The sequence below is a fragment of the Pristiophorus japonicus genome, chromosome 3 (genome assembly GCF_044704955.1).
Source record: "Pristiophorus japonicus isolate sPriJap1 chromosome 3, sPriJap1.hap1, whole genome shotgun sequence".
NCBI lineage: Eukaryota > Metazoa > Chordata > Chondrichthyes > Pristiophoridae > Pristiophorus > Pristiophorus japonicus.
In genome coordinates this window covers 24,138,805-24,151,366 of record NC_091979.1, presented here as the reverse complement: position 1 = coordinate 24,151,366, position 12,562 = coordinate 24,138,805, and the positions used below count along the sequence as shown (strand labels likewise).

At 44.5% G+C, this 12,562-nt stretch overlaps 1 protein-coding gene across 4 annotated transcripts in view; it reads right to left on the bottom strand.

Moving 5' to 3' along the window:
- The window catches only part of sec22a (SEC22 homolog A, vesicle trafficking protein), an 89,250-nt gene that overhangs the window by 24,642 nt on the left and 52,046 nt on the right, over nt 1–12,562 (bottom strand). For all 4 annotated transcript variants that reach the window (XM_070875259.1, XM_070875260.1, XM_070875257.1 and 1 more), the window contains one exon: nt 1,780–1,898. In XM_070875259.1, coding sequence (XP_070731360.1) covers nt 1,780–1,898 — 119 coding nt within the window. The remainder of the gene's footprint in view (nt 1–1,779; nt 1,899–12,562) is intronic.

The window sequence follows — 12,562 nt, the reverse complement described above, 5'->3', positions numbered from 1 at the left end:
GCCACCTACCCTGGCCAACCCAGACTCGCCACGGTTAAGAAATCACGGCCGTAGTGTATTGTTACACCGGTCTGCCACTTTCCTTATGAGGGGGCTCGACAAGATGGAAGCAGACAGGATATTTCCACTCATAGGGGAAACTAAAAGTAGGGGACATAGGGCCCAAAGTTTCAACTGAATTTGCTCCTACTTTTTTGGAGCAATTAGTTTTTTTTGGAGAATCCTAGAAATTGCAATTCTCTGCATTTATTTTGCTCTAGTTTCAGTGAGTTAGTTTAGTTTTGTTTTAGTTCAGATTTTTTTTATCCAAAAGGGGACGTGTCCAGCCACTTACGCTTGTTTTGCAAGTTTAGACTGCGAAAAGTTACTCCAAACTAACTTAGAACGGAGTAAGTGTCCACTTTTGTAATGAAAAACCTTATGTAGAGTTAAGAAATCAGCGCAGCTAGCCAGAGATTGGGGGGGTGGGGGGGGGGGGGAGGGGGGAGGGAAGAGAGAGGACTAAACACCTTCGCTTTTAAAAATAAAAGAACCATAATTAATAATAAATGATAAAATCAATCAATAAGTAAAAAATTTAAAACATTTAAAAAATCAATAAATCAATAAAGAAGAAATTAAAAGTTCCTACCTCACCTACCCGTTCGGGAGCACCGGGAGCCCTCCAGCAACGCACACAGCAGCAAGCACATACAGTCCATACACACAGACAGCAAGCAGCGGCAGGCCATTCAGCCAGGGATAGGGTCGTGAGCTTGGCCGAGAGGGGAGGGAGAGGGAGGGGAGGGAGAGAGGGGGCAACGTTAAACAGACGAGCCTGCCCAGGTCCCAACCTACTCATGTCTTGCCCCCAATCTCTTTGTTTCCCTGCTACCCCCGCCCCTCCGAACATCTCCGAGACAGTCCCAAGGAACACTCGATGGCCTCAGTCAGTGGCAGCAATTGACGTCTTCCTTCTTGAGGGTCACTTTTGTCAGCTCCTTCTCCCTTTCTTGTTTGCCGTCTCCAGGTCCGAGCTCAGGATCTCCTTCTCCTCCGCATAGTCGGTCACCCGCTCCAGGAGCCCAGTCGGCCAGGGCTAGGGGGCGGCGTGCTTCAGGCCCCTCCCACACAGCCTGCAGCACACAGAATCTGGGGACCAGGAGCTACTGCGCACGCGCACAGACTCCACTGCGCACGCGCACAGCTGCCGGCAGTCTTTTTGGCGCAGAGCTATAGCTCCGTCCCCCGCTGTTGCTGCTACGCTGCGCCGAGGCCATAGGAGGGCTCATGGAAGTCGAGAATAGCAAGGTAGGAAACAGGCGCGCTTTTTATTCCAGGAAATCGGCGGATCTCTCAGAGGTGCGACGTTCTAATCCTCAACTGAAACTGAACTGAAAATCTCTGAATAAGGGGCCACCCATTTAAAACTGAGATGAGGAGAAATTTCTTCTCTGAGGGTTGTAAATCTATGGAATTCTCTGCCCCAGTGAGCTGTGGAAGCTGGGTCATTGAATATATTTAAGGCAGGTTTTTGAGTGATAAGGGAATAAAGGGTTATGGGGAGCGGGCAGGGAAGTGGAGCTGAGTCCATCATCAGATCAGCCATGATTTTATTGAATGGCGGAGCAGGCTCGAGGGGCCAAATGGCCTACTCCTGCTCCTATTTCTTATGTTCCTTTAAGCATTATTGATACAAGATGTTTTTAACAAAGTAAAATTTAAATTTCACGAAGCAAATAAAGCATATCGACTTGAGGGATTATTGCTGTGACAATGTTTACAAACTGTACATCTCACCTGAAATATGTTTTCCATCGCATGAAACCCACGGATTAGATTTATTGCCGCGCACAGCAGAGAAAGTATACACGATATGATTCCTGGCAGCGTCACTGGTTCCAGTCGCTGATTTGGAGCTGTGGCAACAAAAACAAAAAAATGGCAGTATGAATCGAGCTGCATAGTCCAATCAAGAACACAGCTTGCACATACCTGTTCATACCAACATCTGTTTAAGCGGAAATATTTGGCTACCCCAATTGTTCAGTGGGTAATCTGATGTGATACTGAGGCACAGAGATTCCCAGTTTGTGCTGAGTCAGCTGATTTCAAACAGGTGGGGAAACTCTGCTGCGGGAATTGTCCGCAACATCCTGGTGTGGGGAAAAGGAGGAAATTTAGCGATGGTTTCGGCTCCTAGTCACTATCCAGTGACCCACACTAGACGTTAAGAGAACTGTGCTTGGCCGTGGGGCCCCCGTGAGCCATTAGCAGGCCAACATTTACCACCTATGAAAAATGTTTAATTGGACAAAGAACCGGAGGGCTAGGAACTATAAACCAGCTAGAGACAATGGCTTCATCAGGATAAAGCTGGAAAATGGTTTTAATTTTTTTTTTTAAAAAGACATTCAGTCATTCACCATCTGTTAATGTGAGTGACTGGGCAAAGAGAAAACATTGCTTGCTGCAGAGAATATAGAGAAACTGTTTCCACTAGCAGGAGGGTAACCAGAGGACACAGCTTTAAGATAAATGGTAAAGAAGCTGAGGGAAGATGGGCAGAATTATTTCTTTTTTTTCCCACACAGCAAATTATGATGATCTGAAATATGAAGGGCTACAGGAAAAGAGTAGGAGTAGTACGGCTAGTTGATTAGTTCTTTCAAAGAGCCAGCACAGGCACGATGGGCTGAATGGCCTCCTTCTGTGCTGTATGATTCTATCTACATTACAGCATTGGAAAAGGCTCAGGAACAAGTTTTCTTTGGCCCAGGAGTGATACAAGACCCAGGAGCATCACGAGCAAAAAAGGGAATGCTTTTCAAAAAAAACCTCACTAAACATTTAGGTGGTATTGTTTCACTGAACAGACAGAACACAACGAGCAGCAACACATTCTATAGTTGAGATAAAATATTAGTTATGAGGTTCTTTGTATACTGTAAATGTAAAACAATCATTAGCATATATATGGCTCAGAAATTCCGGTTTCTCCTTCCCGCGGGCGTTCGACTGGATTCTAGAAAAAAGCGCACCTACCTGAAGCTGCTGTGACCACGCGACATCCCGGTCCGGAGGCTTCTCCTGACTGCGTCACAGCACATGCACATCGGGACGTGCGCAGGCCTGGAGCTGGGGTCACATGGCTCTGGGCAGCCAATCAGGTATAGGAAATTCTCATTCATAATAAAAAGGGAACTCCGTAAGTTGGAGTTTCCATTATTATGAATGAGAAACAGCCCCCAAAATACACATAACCAAAAATAAAAGATAGAAAAAAATGGACAATTTTTAATTCATTAAATTAGTTATACATATTTTTCCAATTTTTAAAGAAATTTTTTTAAATTATGGTTTAAAATAAACTTACCGTAGTGGGGAGGGCAACAATAACGTGTTTTTAAAAATTTTATTTTACAATGTTTTTGTGAGTTTTAAAGCTCTTACGCCTGTAAAAGTAGGCTATACACCTGGGTTTTATCAGGTGCAAGAGTTTTGAGGACATTTGCTGGGCAACATATGGGTAAATCCCGCAACCTTGCCCATGCAAATGTCCTCGCTCCTGAGATGTGTTGGATCCGTCAAGCTCCAGCTTGACAGATCAGAAAAGTCGGTTTGCAGCAGATGCGCATTGTACACACTCCGTATGGACCCGGGGAGGCTGGGATTTCAGGGCCTATATATATATAATTTTTGAAACACACCAGAATGGTATGAGTTGTTTGCTACTTTACCAATGAACTGCCCCTTGAAATAGTAAAATCTAAAGGCATTAGGAGAACGAGAGAAAACCTGCTCAATTCTCTGTCCATAATAGCCGGCAATTCCCTAAGTCCCTAGACTATTAGTTTCCAGACAGGAAGTGAGGAATCAATTCAAAAGGTACTTTAAAAAAAAATCCTTCTCCCCTCTCATGTGAGGCACCTAGTCATTTTACTCTATTGCCTTTGAACAGCAATGTCCTCCAATGGTCACAATGGTGTCAGGCAGTGTTGTGCCTCAGATGCTGCTTACAGAGGTATTAGCTTGGGAGCAGGACACTCCCTCACCTTCTCCATTGCATGATGTGTAGTGAGGGATAAATCTAAGAGAGGTTTTGAAAATGAGTACATTTCCCATAATATTTCCTGTAGTCACCAATAAATCCAATCGGGAAATCAGGAGAAACCTCATTGCCCAGAGAGAGTGGTTAGAAGGTAGAACTCACTACCACAAGGAGTAGTTGAGGCAAATAGCATAGATGCATTTAAGCTAGATAAGCACATGAGGGGGCAGGGAATGGAAGGATATGGTGATGGGGTGAGATGAAGAGAGATGGGGGGGGGGAGGCATAGACCAGTTGGCCCGGATGGCCTGTTTTTGTGCTGTAAATTCTATCTAAATATGTGGTCAGCTGATGGATTTGTTTTCTTATATACAAGATGGCAATGGAGTTGGAAGAGTGTGGAAATATGCAGGCTTTGGCAACATAAAATGGAAAGACCCCCCGAGAGTAAGGTTAAGGTGCCTTGAACATAAAATGAATTACAAATTGAAATTTGATTAGTCATGCTTCTTTAGCATCGCCAGTAATTAGAATATACTAATCAACAGGGTACAGACAAAACGTAATCAAGGAAATGGGACAGATTGTAACTAGAATAACCCAATCACTAGGACACAGACAAATGTGTAGTCAAAGGAGATGGACCAGATTATAGAATAGTATAAACCAAGAGGAGAAACCCCACCTAGGCAGCGAGAACCTAGGAGCAACACTCAGCAGAAGCAGGGAGCAGGAAAGAGACCCTTGACGGAACAGTGTTCGTATGGACCGGACCTATTGGGTAACTATAAAGTATAAGTAGTGAGTCTTGTTTTCTTCTGTACTAAACGAACATTATTGGTACCGCCATTGTCTAGTGTGTCATTTAACTCAAGAACCGTCGCAGGCAACTACTAGCCACACGACTAGCGAAATAGCCGTTCGAGCAACAAAGACAGTCAGAAATCCACTTTAAATAGCCATCTAGTTCCCAGAGCCTGTAACAACACCGTAACAAGGAAGGCAGGCCTGTGCACAGGAAGTGTGTATCCTACAACATGCATTTATATAACGACTTTAACGTAGTGTAAAATGTCCCAAAGCACGTCACAGAGCATAATCAGGCAAAAATTATTGACCATATCCCATAAGGTTTTTAATATTCAAATGTATTTTCTGAAAATTCTGTGTCTGTAATCACATTCTTAGATTACTGTGTGCAGATAATTTACCTCTGATGCTGAGAGATCAACTGTAAAGTTGCACCTGTAATGCTACACATCTATTGCTCTGAAATACTGATGTTCTCCTCACCTGTGCTGCCATTTCAACCTGACCAAACCTTTTTTTTTAAATGGAAATAAAAAGACAAAGGACTCCAAACAGCTTGGTGGTTAAGGGGACTGTGTAATTCAGTACTCAGCCATACAGATCAAAAGTTCCCACCTCAGCCCCTAGTGCATGAGGTGTTCGTTGATCTCGGCTGGCGGTAGCAATTCGGATCTACAATTGTGTTAAATATATCTGAAGTAGGAAAGGGAGGTGAACAAAATCGTCCAGAGTGCTCAGTCCTGGTCGTATTCCAATGACCCCAGCTGGAAAGTGTTCATGTGTGCATGTCAGTTAAGGACAGGATCAGACTAGATTTTTTTTTTAATTCATTCACAGATGTGGGCTCACTGGCAAGCCCAGCATTTATTGTCCAGCCTTAATTGCCCTCGAGAAGATGGTGCTGAGCCGCCTTCCTGAACCACTGCGTTCGTGTGGTGAAGGTACTCTCACAGTGCTGTAAGGGAGGGAATTCCAGGATTTTGATCCATTCCAGGATCCAGGATTGTGACGATGAAGGAACAGCGATATATTTCCAAGTCAGGATGGTGCGTGACTTGGAGGAAACCTGGAGGTGGAGGTGTTCCCAAGCACCTGCTGCCCTTGTCCCTCTAGGTGGTAGAGGTCGCGGGTTTGAGAGATGCTGTTGAAGAAGCCTTAGTGAGTTGCTGCAGTGCATCTTGTAGATGGTACACACTGCAGCCATAGTGCTCCCGGTGGAGAAGGGAGTGAATGCTGAAGGTGGTGGATGGGGTGCCAACCAAGTGGGCTGCTTTGTCCAGGAAAGTATCGAACTTTTTAAGTGTTGTTGGAGCTGCACTCATCCAGGCAAGTGTAGGGTATTCCATCACACTCCTGACTTGTGCCTTGTAGATGGTGGAAAGGCTTTGGGGAGTCAGGAGGTGAGCCACCCGCCACAGAATAGCTGACCTGATTCTTCCACGGTTAAACAGCCTGCCAATAGTCATTGAGTTGGCTCTTACATAAACAATAGTCACTTGGATGACGTACTGGGGGGGTGGGTTGCTGGTGTCCACGACACCATGTCTCTGCAAGAGACAACGTCTGCAGCAGAGAGATTTGGGGGCGGAATTTCTGTTATGTATTTAACCCCTTGCAACCTGTATTACTCCACCACCAGAGGGCCTACCTGTTGGAGTCCCAAGGGATCCCAGCATCCCTTGGGAGCACGGTATATAAGCAGGCCACCCCCGAGGTACCTGCACTCTGGAATCTTATTAAACGAACTAAGGTCACACTTGCTCATTGTACACAGAACTCAGTTTCATCCTTTATTGTGAACGCATCGATTTCCACTTTGGTGGGGGTGTAAAATGGATTAGTGGATCGGCTGCCTTATGGACGCCCCCACCCAACTTCCCTTGCTATTGACGCTGAAGGTACCACACTTAAAACAAGAGGAAAAAGTATTTTGTGCAGATTAGGTTAATAATAGGTGGCTAGTAACTTATCAATGTGTAACGGCCTCTTGGACTGAAAATCTACTTACTGGCCCCGAATCAAATCAGAAAAGTGCACACACTTGTAATTCATCCTTCAGTATTCCATAGTTTAGTAGATGGCTTAATTGTATTTGAAACTGATTTTATACCAATTAAGACATATTTAATAGCCACCAGTAAATTGTTTTTAAACACCAACATATATTTTTTAAATACATCATTCACACCTGAAAGCACTTTACAGTTTAAAGAGCAGGCAGCCACTTCATTAGTGAAAATGTTTAGTCTGGATAAAACAGAAAATCTACTTGAATGGATTCTATGACATATTTAACAGGCAAAAAGCAATCATGCTAACCTGCACTTCAGATAGAGTTGAATCAGATGGTACAGTAAGTCAGTCAGAGTTACAGCACAGAAACAGGGCCATTATGCCCTGTTTTTCTCCACTTTCCTGCTTAGACCTTTTAACATGCCACTCTTTCAAGCAATTTATCCCCTGCCAAAAAAATATGAACTCTGCTTCACTAGCTGTTTGTGACAGAATTCCATATACCAAACACTCCCTCGATTCTTTTGGCTATCTCAATGTTGTCATTAGTGGAAACAGTCACTATCTTGAAGATTTCCATCAGGACATCCCTTAACCTTCTCAGCTATAATGAAAAAGCTTTCACTTCTCAAGTTTCTCCAGCATTCAGGAGGGGGTCTGATTATGGGGTGGTCTCAGCATTCGGAGAAGGGCTCGGATATCGGAGGCGGGAAGAGATGGAGGCTGGGGAGAGATGAGGAATCTAGTCTCGGTGAACAAAGGGGATGTGGTGATGGATCCCATGGTTTAATAGCCTTCAGTTTAAGAACCTTCCTCCTCCATTCCCCCTTTCACTTTACTGGCTGCTCCCCGCTCAGTGCTGCTCCCACTCCGAGCTTTTCATAACTGTAACCCCGCCCCATCTCTGGTATCATACTGTTACCTCTTCCATCGCCTTCCTATAATGGATTCCCCCAAATCTTATGCAATACTCCAACTGTGGCCCAAGTAAGTTCTTGTACAAGTTTAATATTAGCTCCTTGCTTTTGTATTGTGTGTCTCTGGATACAAAAATCAAAGATTCTGTGGCCTTATCTACTCTATTAAAATTCTTACCATTTAAAGTGCAGTTCCTTTCCTTATTGTTACTTGTAAAATGTAATGTGTCACTATTTTTTTTTAAATTGGCCTGCATCTGCCACCTATCTGCCCACCCTGCTAGCCTATGGCTATAAATACAAGTCGTTGCTGTTGTTTTCCTGCAATCTTTCACAGTCCTCATCGCAATTTGCTCTCACCTGGGACCATGCCGAATTCTGGAGCCCTGCCAGCGTGATGGGAGTTCAGTTCTATTTTCTGTTTGTTGGGCTTCGCATTGAGGGAACGATTCTGGGATCTGCTACATTGGCAACCTGCACTGTTGTGAAAGAAGTTGCAAGCACCAAGAAGCCACCCATGAGCAGTCGAAGAGGGGAAACCGAGAAATTACAACAAACAGGAGGCCTTCAGTCCCACCAGTGCTGGTACTCTCTCCTTCTGTATTCCCCAATTTCAGATATTTATCCCCTTCCCTTTCATATTAAATATTAGTTTCTACATCAGTGTGGTGATGGATCCCACGGTTTAATAGCCTTCAGTTTGAGAACCTTCCTCCTCGCTCAGTGCTGCTCCCACTGCTCCGGGCTCTCCAGAGAATGATGGTGCCCACCCCAGCCCACCCCCTCCTCGAACCCCAATCTCCCGACTCGTCCCCTTCTCTTCCCCGGTCCCCTTTGTTCACAGAGACTCGATTCCCCGTCTCCATCTCTTCCTGCCTCAGATTTCAGAGCCCTCCCCTGAATGCTGAGACCACCCCATATCAGACCCCCTCCTGAATGCTGACGCCTGCAATTCTCGACTCTCCAGCTCCCTCCCGAATGCGCTTCACGCGGTCACGACTCTCTCTGCGGGCGATGTCCTGAAGCAGGATGCAAAATATAATGTGATGATTGCCATGTTAATAATCTAGAGGCAGCGCCCTGGAGACTCATGCTCCAATTTGCGAGAGTACCGGTCATTCCGGTGCAGTTATGTCGATTGGGGAGTTTTTTTAACCCAGCATCCACAGAGACAGAGAAACCCCTCTATCCCTGGGGGAAAGGTTTGCAAGCCTTCAATCCCAGAAATAGAGCGGTTTCACTGCCTCTATGGATGTTGGGTAATGAGGTCTCCATTCCACAAATGCCGTTTTTTTTTCACCCTCTGCCACCTCGCGCTAACCTGCGTGTCCTGTGTTTTCAGTTGCAAACTGACTTGGTGCATTGAAGGCTGGCCGAAGTTAGTAATTTGCGAGTGTCTGTGGTTTTAAGGTGGAACTTGTACTTATTATATTGTAAGTTATTTGGGACTGTCAACAAGTAATCCAGAGGCCTGGATTAATGATCGGGAGACAGGAGTTCAAATCCCGTCAAGGCAGCTGAGGAATTTAAATTCAGTTAATTCGATAAATCAGGAATAAAATGCTAGTACCCGTTTCAGTAATAGTGACCATGAAACTACCGGATTGTTGTAAAAACTCATCTGGTCCACTACTGTCCTTTAGGAAAGGAAACCCGGTCTGGCCTATATGTGACTCCAGACCCACAGCAATGTGGTTGACTCTTAACTGCCTCTCTGAAATGGCCTCGTAAGCCACTCAGTTGTACCAAACCGCCACAAAGAACAGTAGTTCAAGGCGGCGGCTCACAACCACCTTCTCGAGGGCAATTAGGGGTGGGCAATAAATGCTGGCCTTTCCATTCATCCCTTGAATGAATAAAAGGCGTGTCTGTTTTTGGGGATGTCTGTTTGTACAGGCTTTGTAGTCATTAGATCTGCCATTCCCCTGCTCTCCACTAGCTTGCCTTTCATCTCTTCACAACTTTAGTCCTCCCTTGTCTACCCACATGACTAACATGCTTTCAGAAAGCTTATTCAGTCCTTTATGTTTCAAAATCAAACTTTGACATTTAATAAACGGACCTTCAATTCAGATTTAAGATATATATCCCTAAAAGCAGATTCACCATATGCACCACTAAGCACTGCTTGTGTGTAAATGCTGTGTAGGTGAGCAATGTGCTGGAACAAATCCAGAAGTCCTTCCCCATCCTTTCCCTCCTCTTATGAAAGTTAATTTTAAAATGGCAGAAGTTTCTCTTTCCCTCCTGTTGGCAATGGGATACTTGCCAAAGTAACAAGCAGTGCCTGGAGATGCTCAGAGCTGGCTGCACCTCTGGGGTCTGTGAATAGCTAATGGTGCAATGCTTCCTGATCCAAATCAGCCTTAATGTGTGCGTCCAACTTATCTCTATCTGCTTTCTTAGTGTCAATGAGATGTTAGTTTCCTGATCCAAATCAGCCTTAATGTGTGCGTCCAACTTATCTCTATCTGCTTTCTTAGTGTCAATGAGATGTTAGTTTGCTTGGTGAATCAGGGTCATAGATCATGCCAAGAGGCAGGTGCAAACAAGGACATGTGTGAAAGGGGGATTTAATAGCTTCAAAGTCCAAAACACTAACAGAGGGACAATGGATTAGGTGGATTGTGAATGTCAATCTTGAGTCATTGAAGAGTGAGTGAGTGCATGTCAAGTTACTGATGCACGAAAAAAAGTGGTAAAATAACCCATGGAGAGAGGTCAGGGTTAGTGCGATTGCGTCCATTCTTATCAATTATTACTTTCAGACACAGATTTACAGAATCTCCTACGAAATTAAATCAATGAAAATAGAATTTTACGTGGGCTACAGCACTACTCACTCTATCTACAGATATCTGGAAGTGCCACTTCAGCTTGATTGCTACCAGAAACAATGTACTTACAAATATATTAGAATGAGCAATCTACAATGTTGACTTTAATATGATGAACATAGTCTAAGAACATAAGAAATAGGAGTAGGAGTAGGCCATTAGTAATAAGAGTTTCTACAGGTACATAAAAAGGAAAAGAGTGGCTAAAGTAAATGTTGGTCCACTAGAGGATGAGACGGGGGAATTAATAATGAGGAACAGGGAAATGGCAGAGATGTTGAACAAATATCTTGCATCAGTCTTCACAGTAGAAGACACTAAAAACATCCCAATAGTGGATAATCAAGGGCTTCGGAGGGAGGAACTTAATACAATCACTATCACTAATGAAGTAGTACTCAGTAAAATAATGGGACTAAACATAGAAAATAGGTGCAGGAGTAGGCCATTCGGCCCTTCAAGCCTGCACCATCATTCAATATGATCATGGCTGATCATGCAACTTCAGTACACGATTCCTGCTTTCTCTCCATATCCTTCGATCCCTTTAGCCGCAAGGGCCACATCTAACTCTCTTTTGAGTATATCTAATAACTGGCTTCAACAACTTTCTGTGGTAGAGAATTCCACAGGTTCACAATTCTCTGAGTGAAGAAGTTTCATCTAACTCCTTTTTGAAGTTTCTCCTCATCTCGGTCCTAAATTGCTTACCCCTTATCCTTAGACTGTGACCCTTAGTTCTGGACTTCCCCAACATCGGGAACATTCTTCCTGCATCAAAACTGTACAATCCCGTCAGAATTTTATATGTTTCCATGAGATCCCCTCTCATTCTTCTAAATTCCAGTGAATATAAGCCTAGTCGATCCAGTCTTTCGACATATGTCAGTCCTGCCATCCCAGGAATCAGTCTGGTGAACCTTCGCTGCACTCCCTCAATAGCAAGAATGTCCTTCCTCAGATTAGGGGACCAAAACTGTACACAATATTCCAGGTGAGGTCTCACCAAGGCCCTGTACAATTGCAGTAAGACCTCCCTGCTCCTATACTGAAATCCTCTCGCTATGAAGGCCAACATGCCATTTGCTTTCTTCACCGCCTGCTGTACCTGCATGCCAACTTTCAATGACTGATGTACCATGACACCGAGGTCTCGTTGCACCTCCCCCTTTTCCTAATCTATCACCATTCAGATAATATTCTGCCTCCCTGTTTTTGCCACCAAAGTGGATAACCTCACATTTATCTACATTATACGGCATGTGCCATGCATTTGCCCACTCACCTAACCTGTCCATGTCACCCTATAACCTCTTAGCATCCTCCTCACAGCTCACACCGCCACCCAGCTTAGTGTCATCTGCAAACTTGGAGATATTACATTCAATTCTTTCGTCCAAATCATTAATGTATACTGTAAAGGCTAAAGGCAGACAAGTCCCCTGGATCTGACTGCTTACATCCTAGGGTCTTAAAAGAAGTGGCTGCAGAGATAGAGGATGTATTGGTTGTAATCTACCAAAATTCCCTGGAATCTGCGGAGGTCCCAGCGAATTAGAAAACCGCAAATATAACACCCCTATTTAAAAAAGGAGGCAGACAGAAAACAGGAAACTATAGACCTGTCAGCCTGACATCTGTCGTTGGGAAAATGCTGGAGTCCATTATTCATCATCATAGGCAGTCCCTCGAAATCGAGGAAAACTTGCTCCCACTCTAAAAGCGAGTTCTCAGGTGACTGTACAGTCCAATACGGGAATTACAGTCTTTGTCACAGGTGGGACAGACAGTCGTTGAAGGAAAGGGTGGGTGGGGAGTCTGGTTTGCCGCACACTCCTTCCGTTGTTTTTTCTGCATGCTCTCGGTGATGAGACTCGTGGTGCTCAGCGCCCTCCCGGATGCTCTTCCTCCACTTAGGGCGGTCTATGGCCAGGGATTCCCAGGTGTCGGTGGGG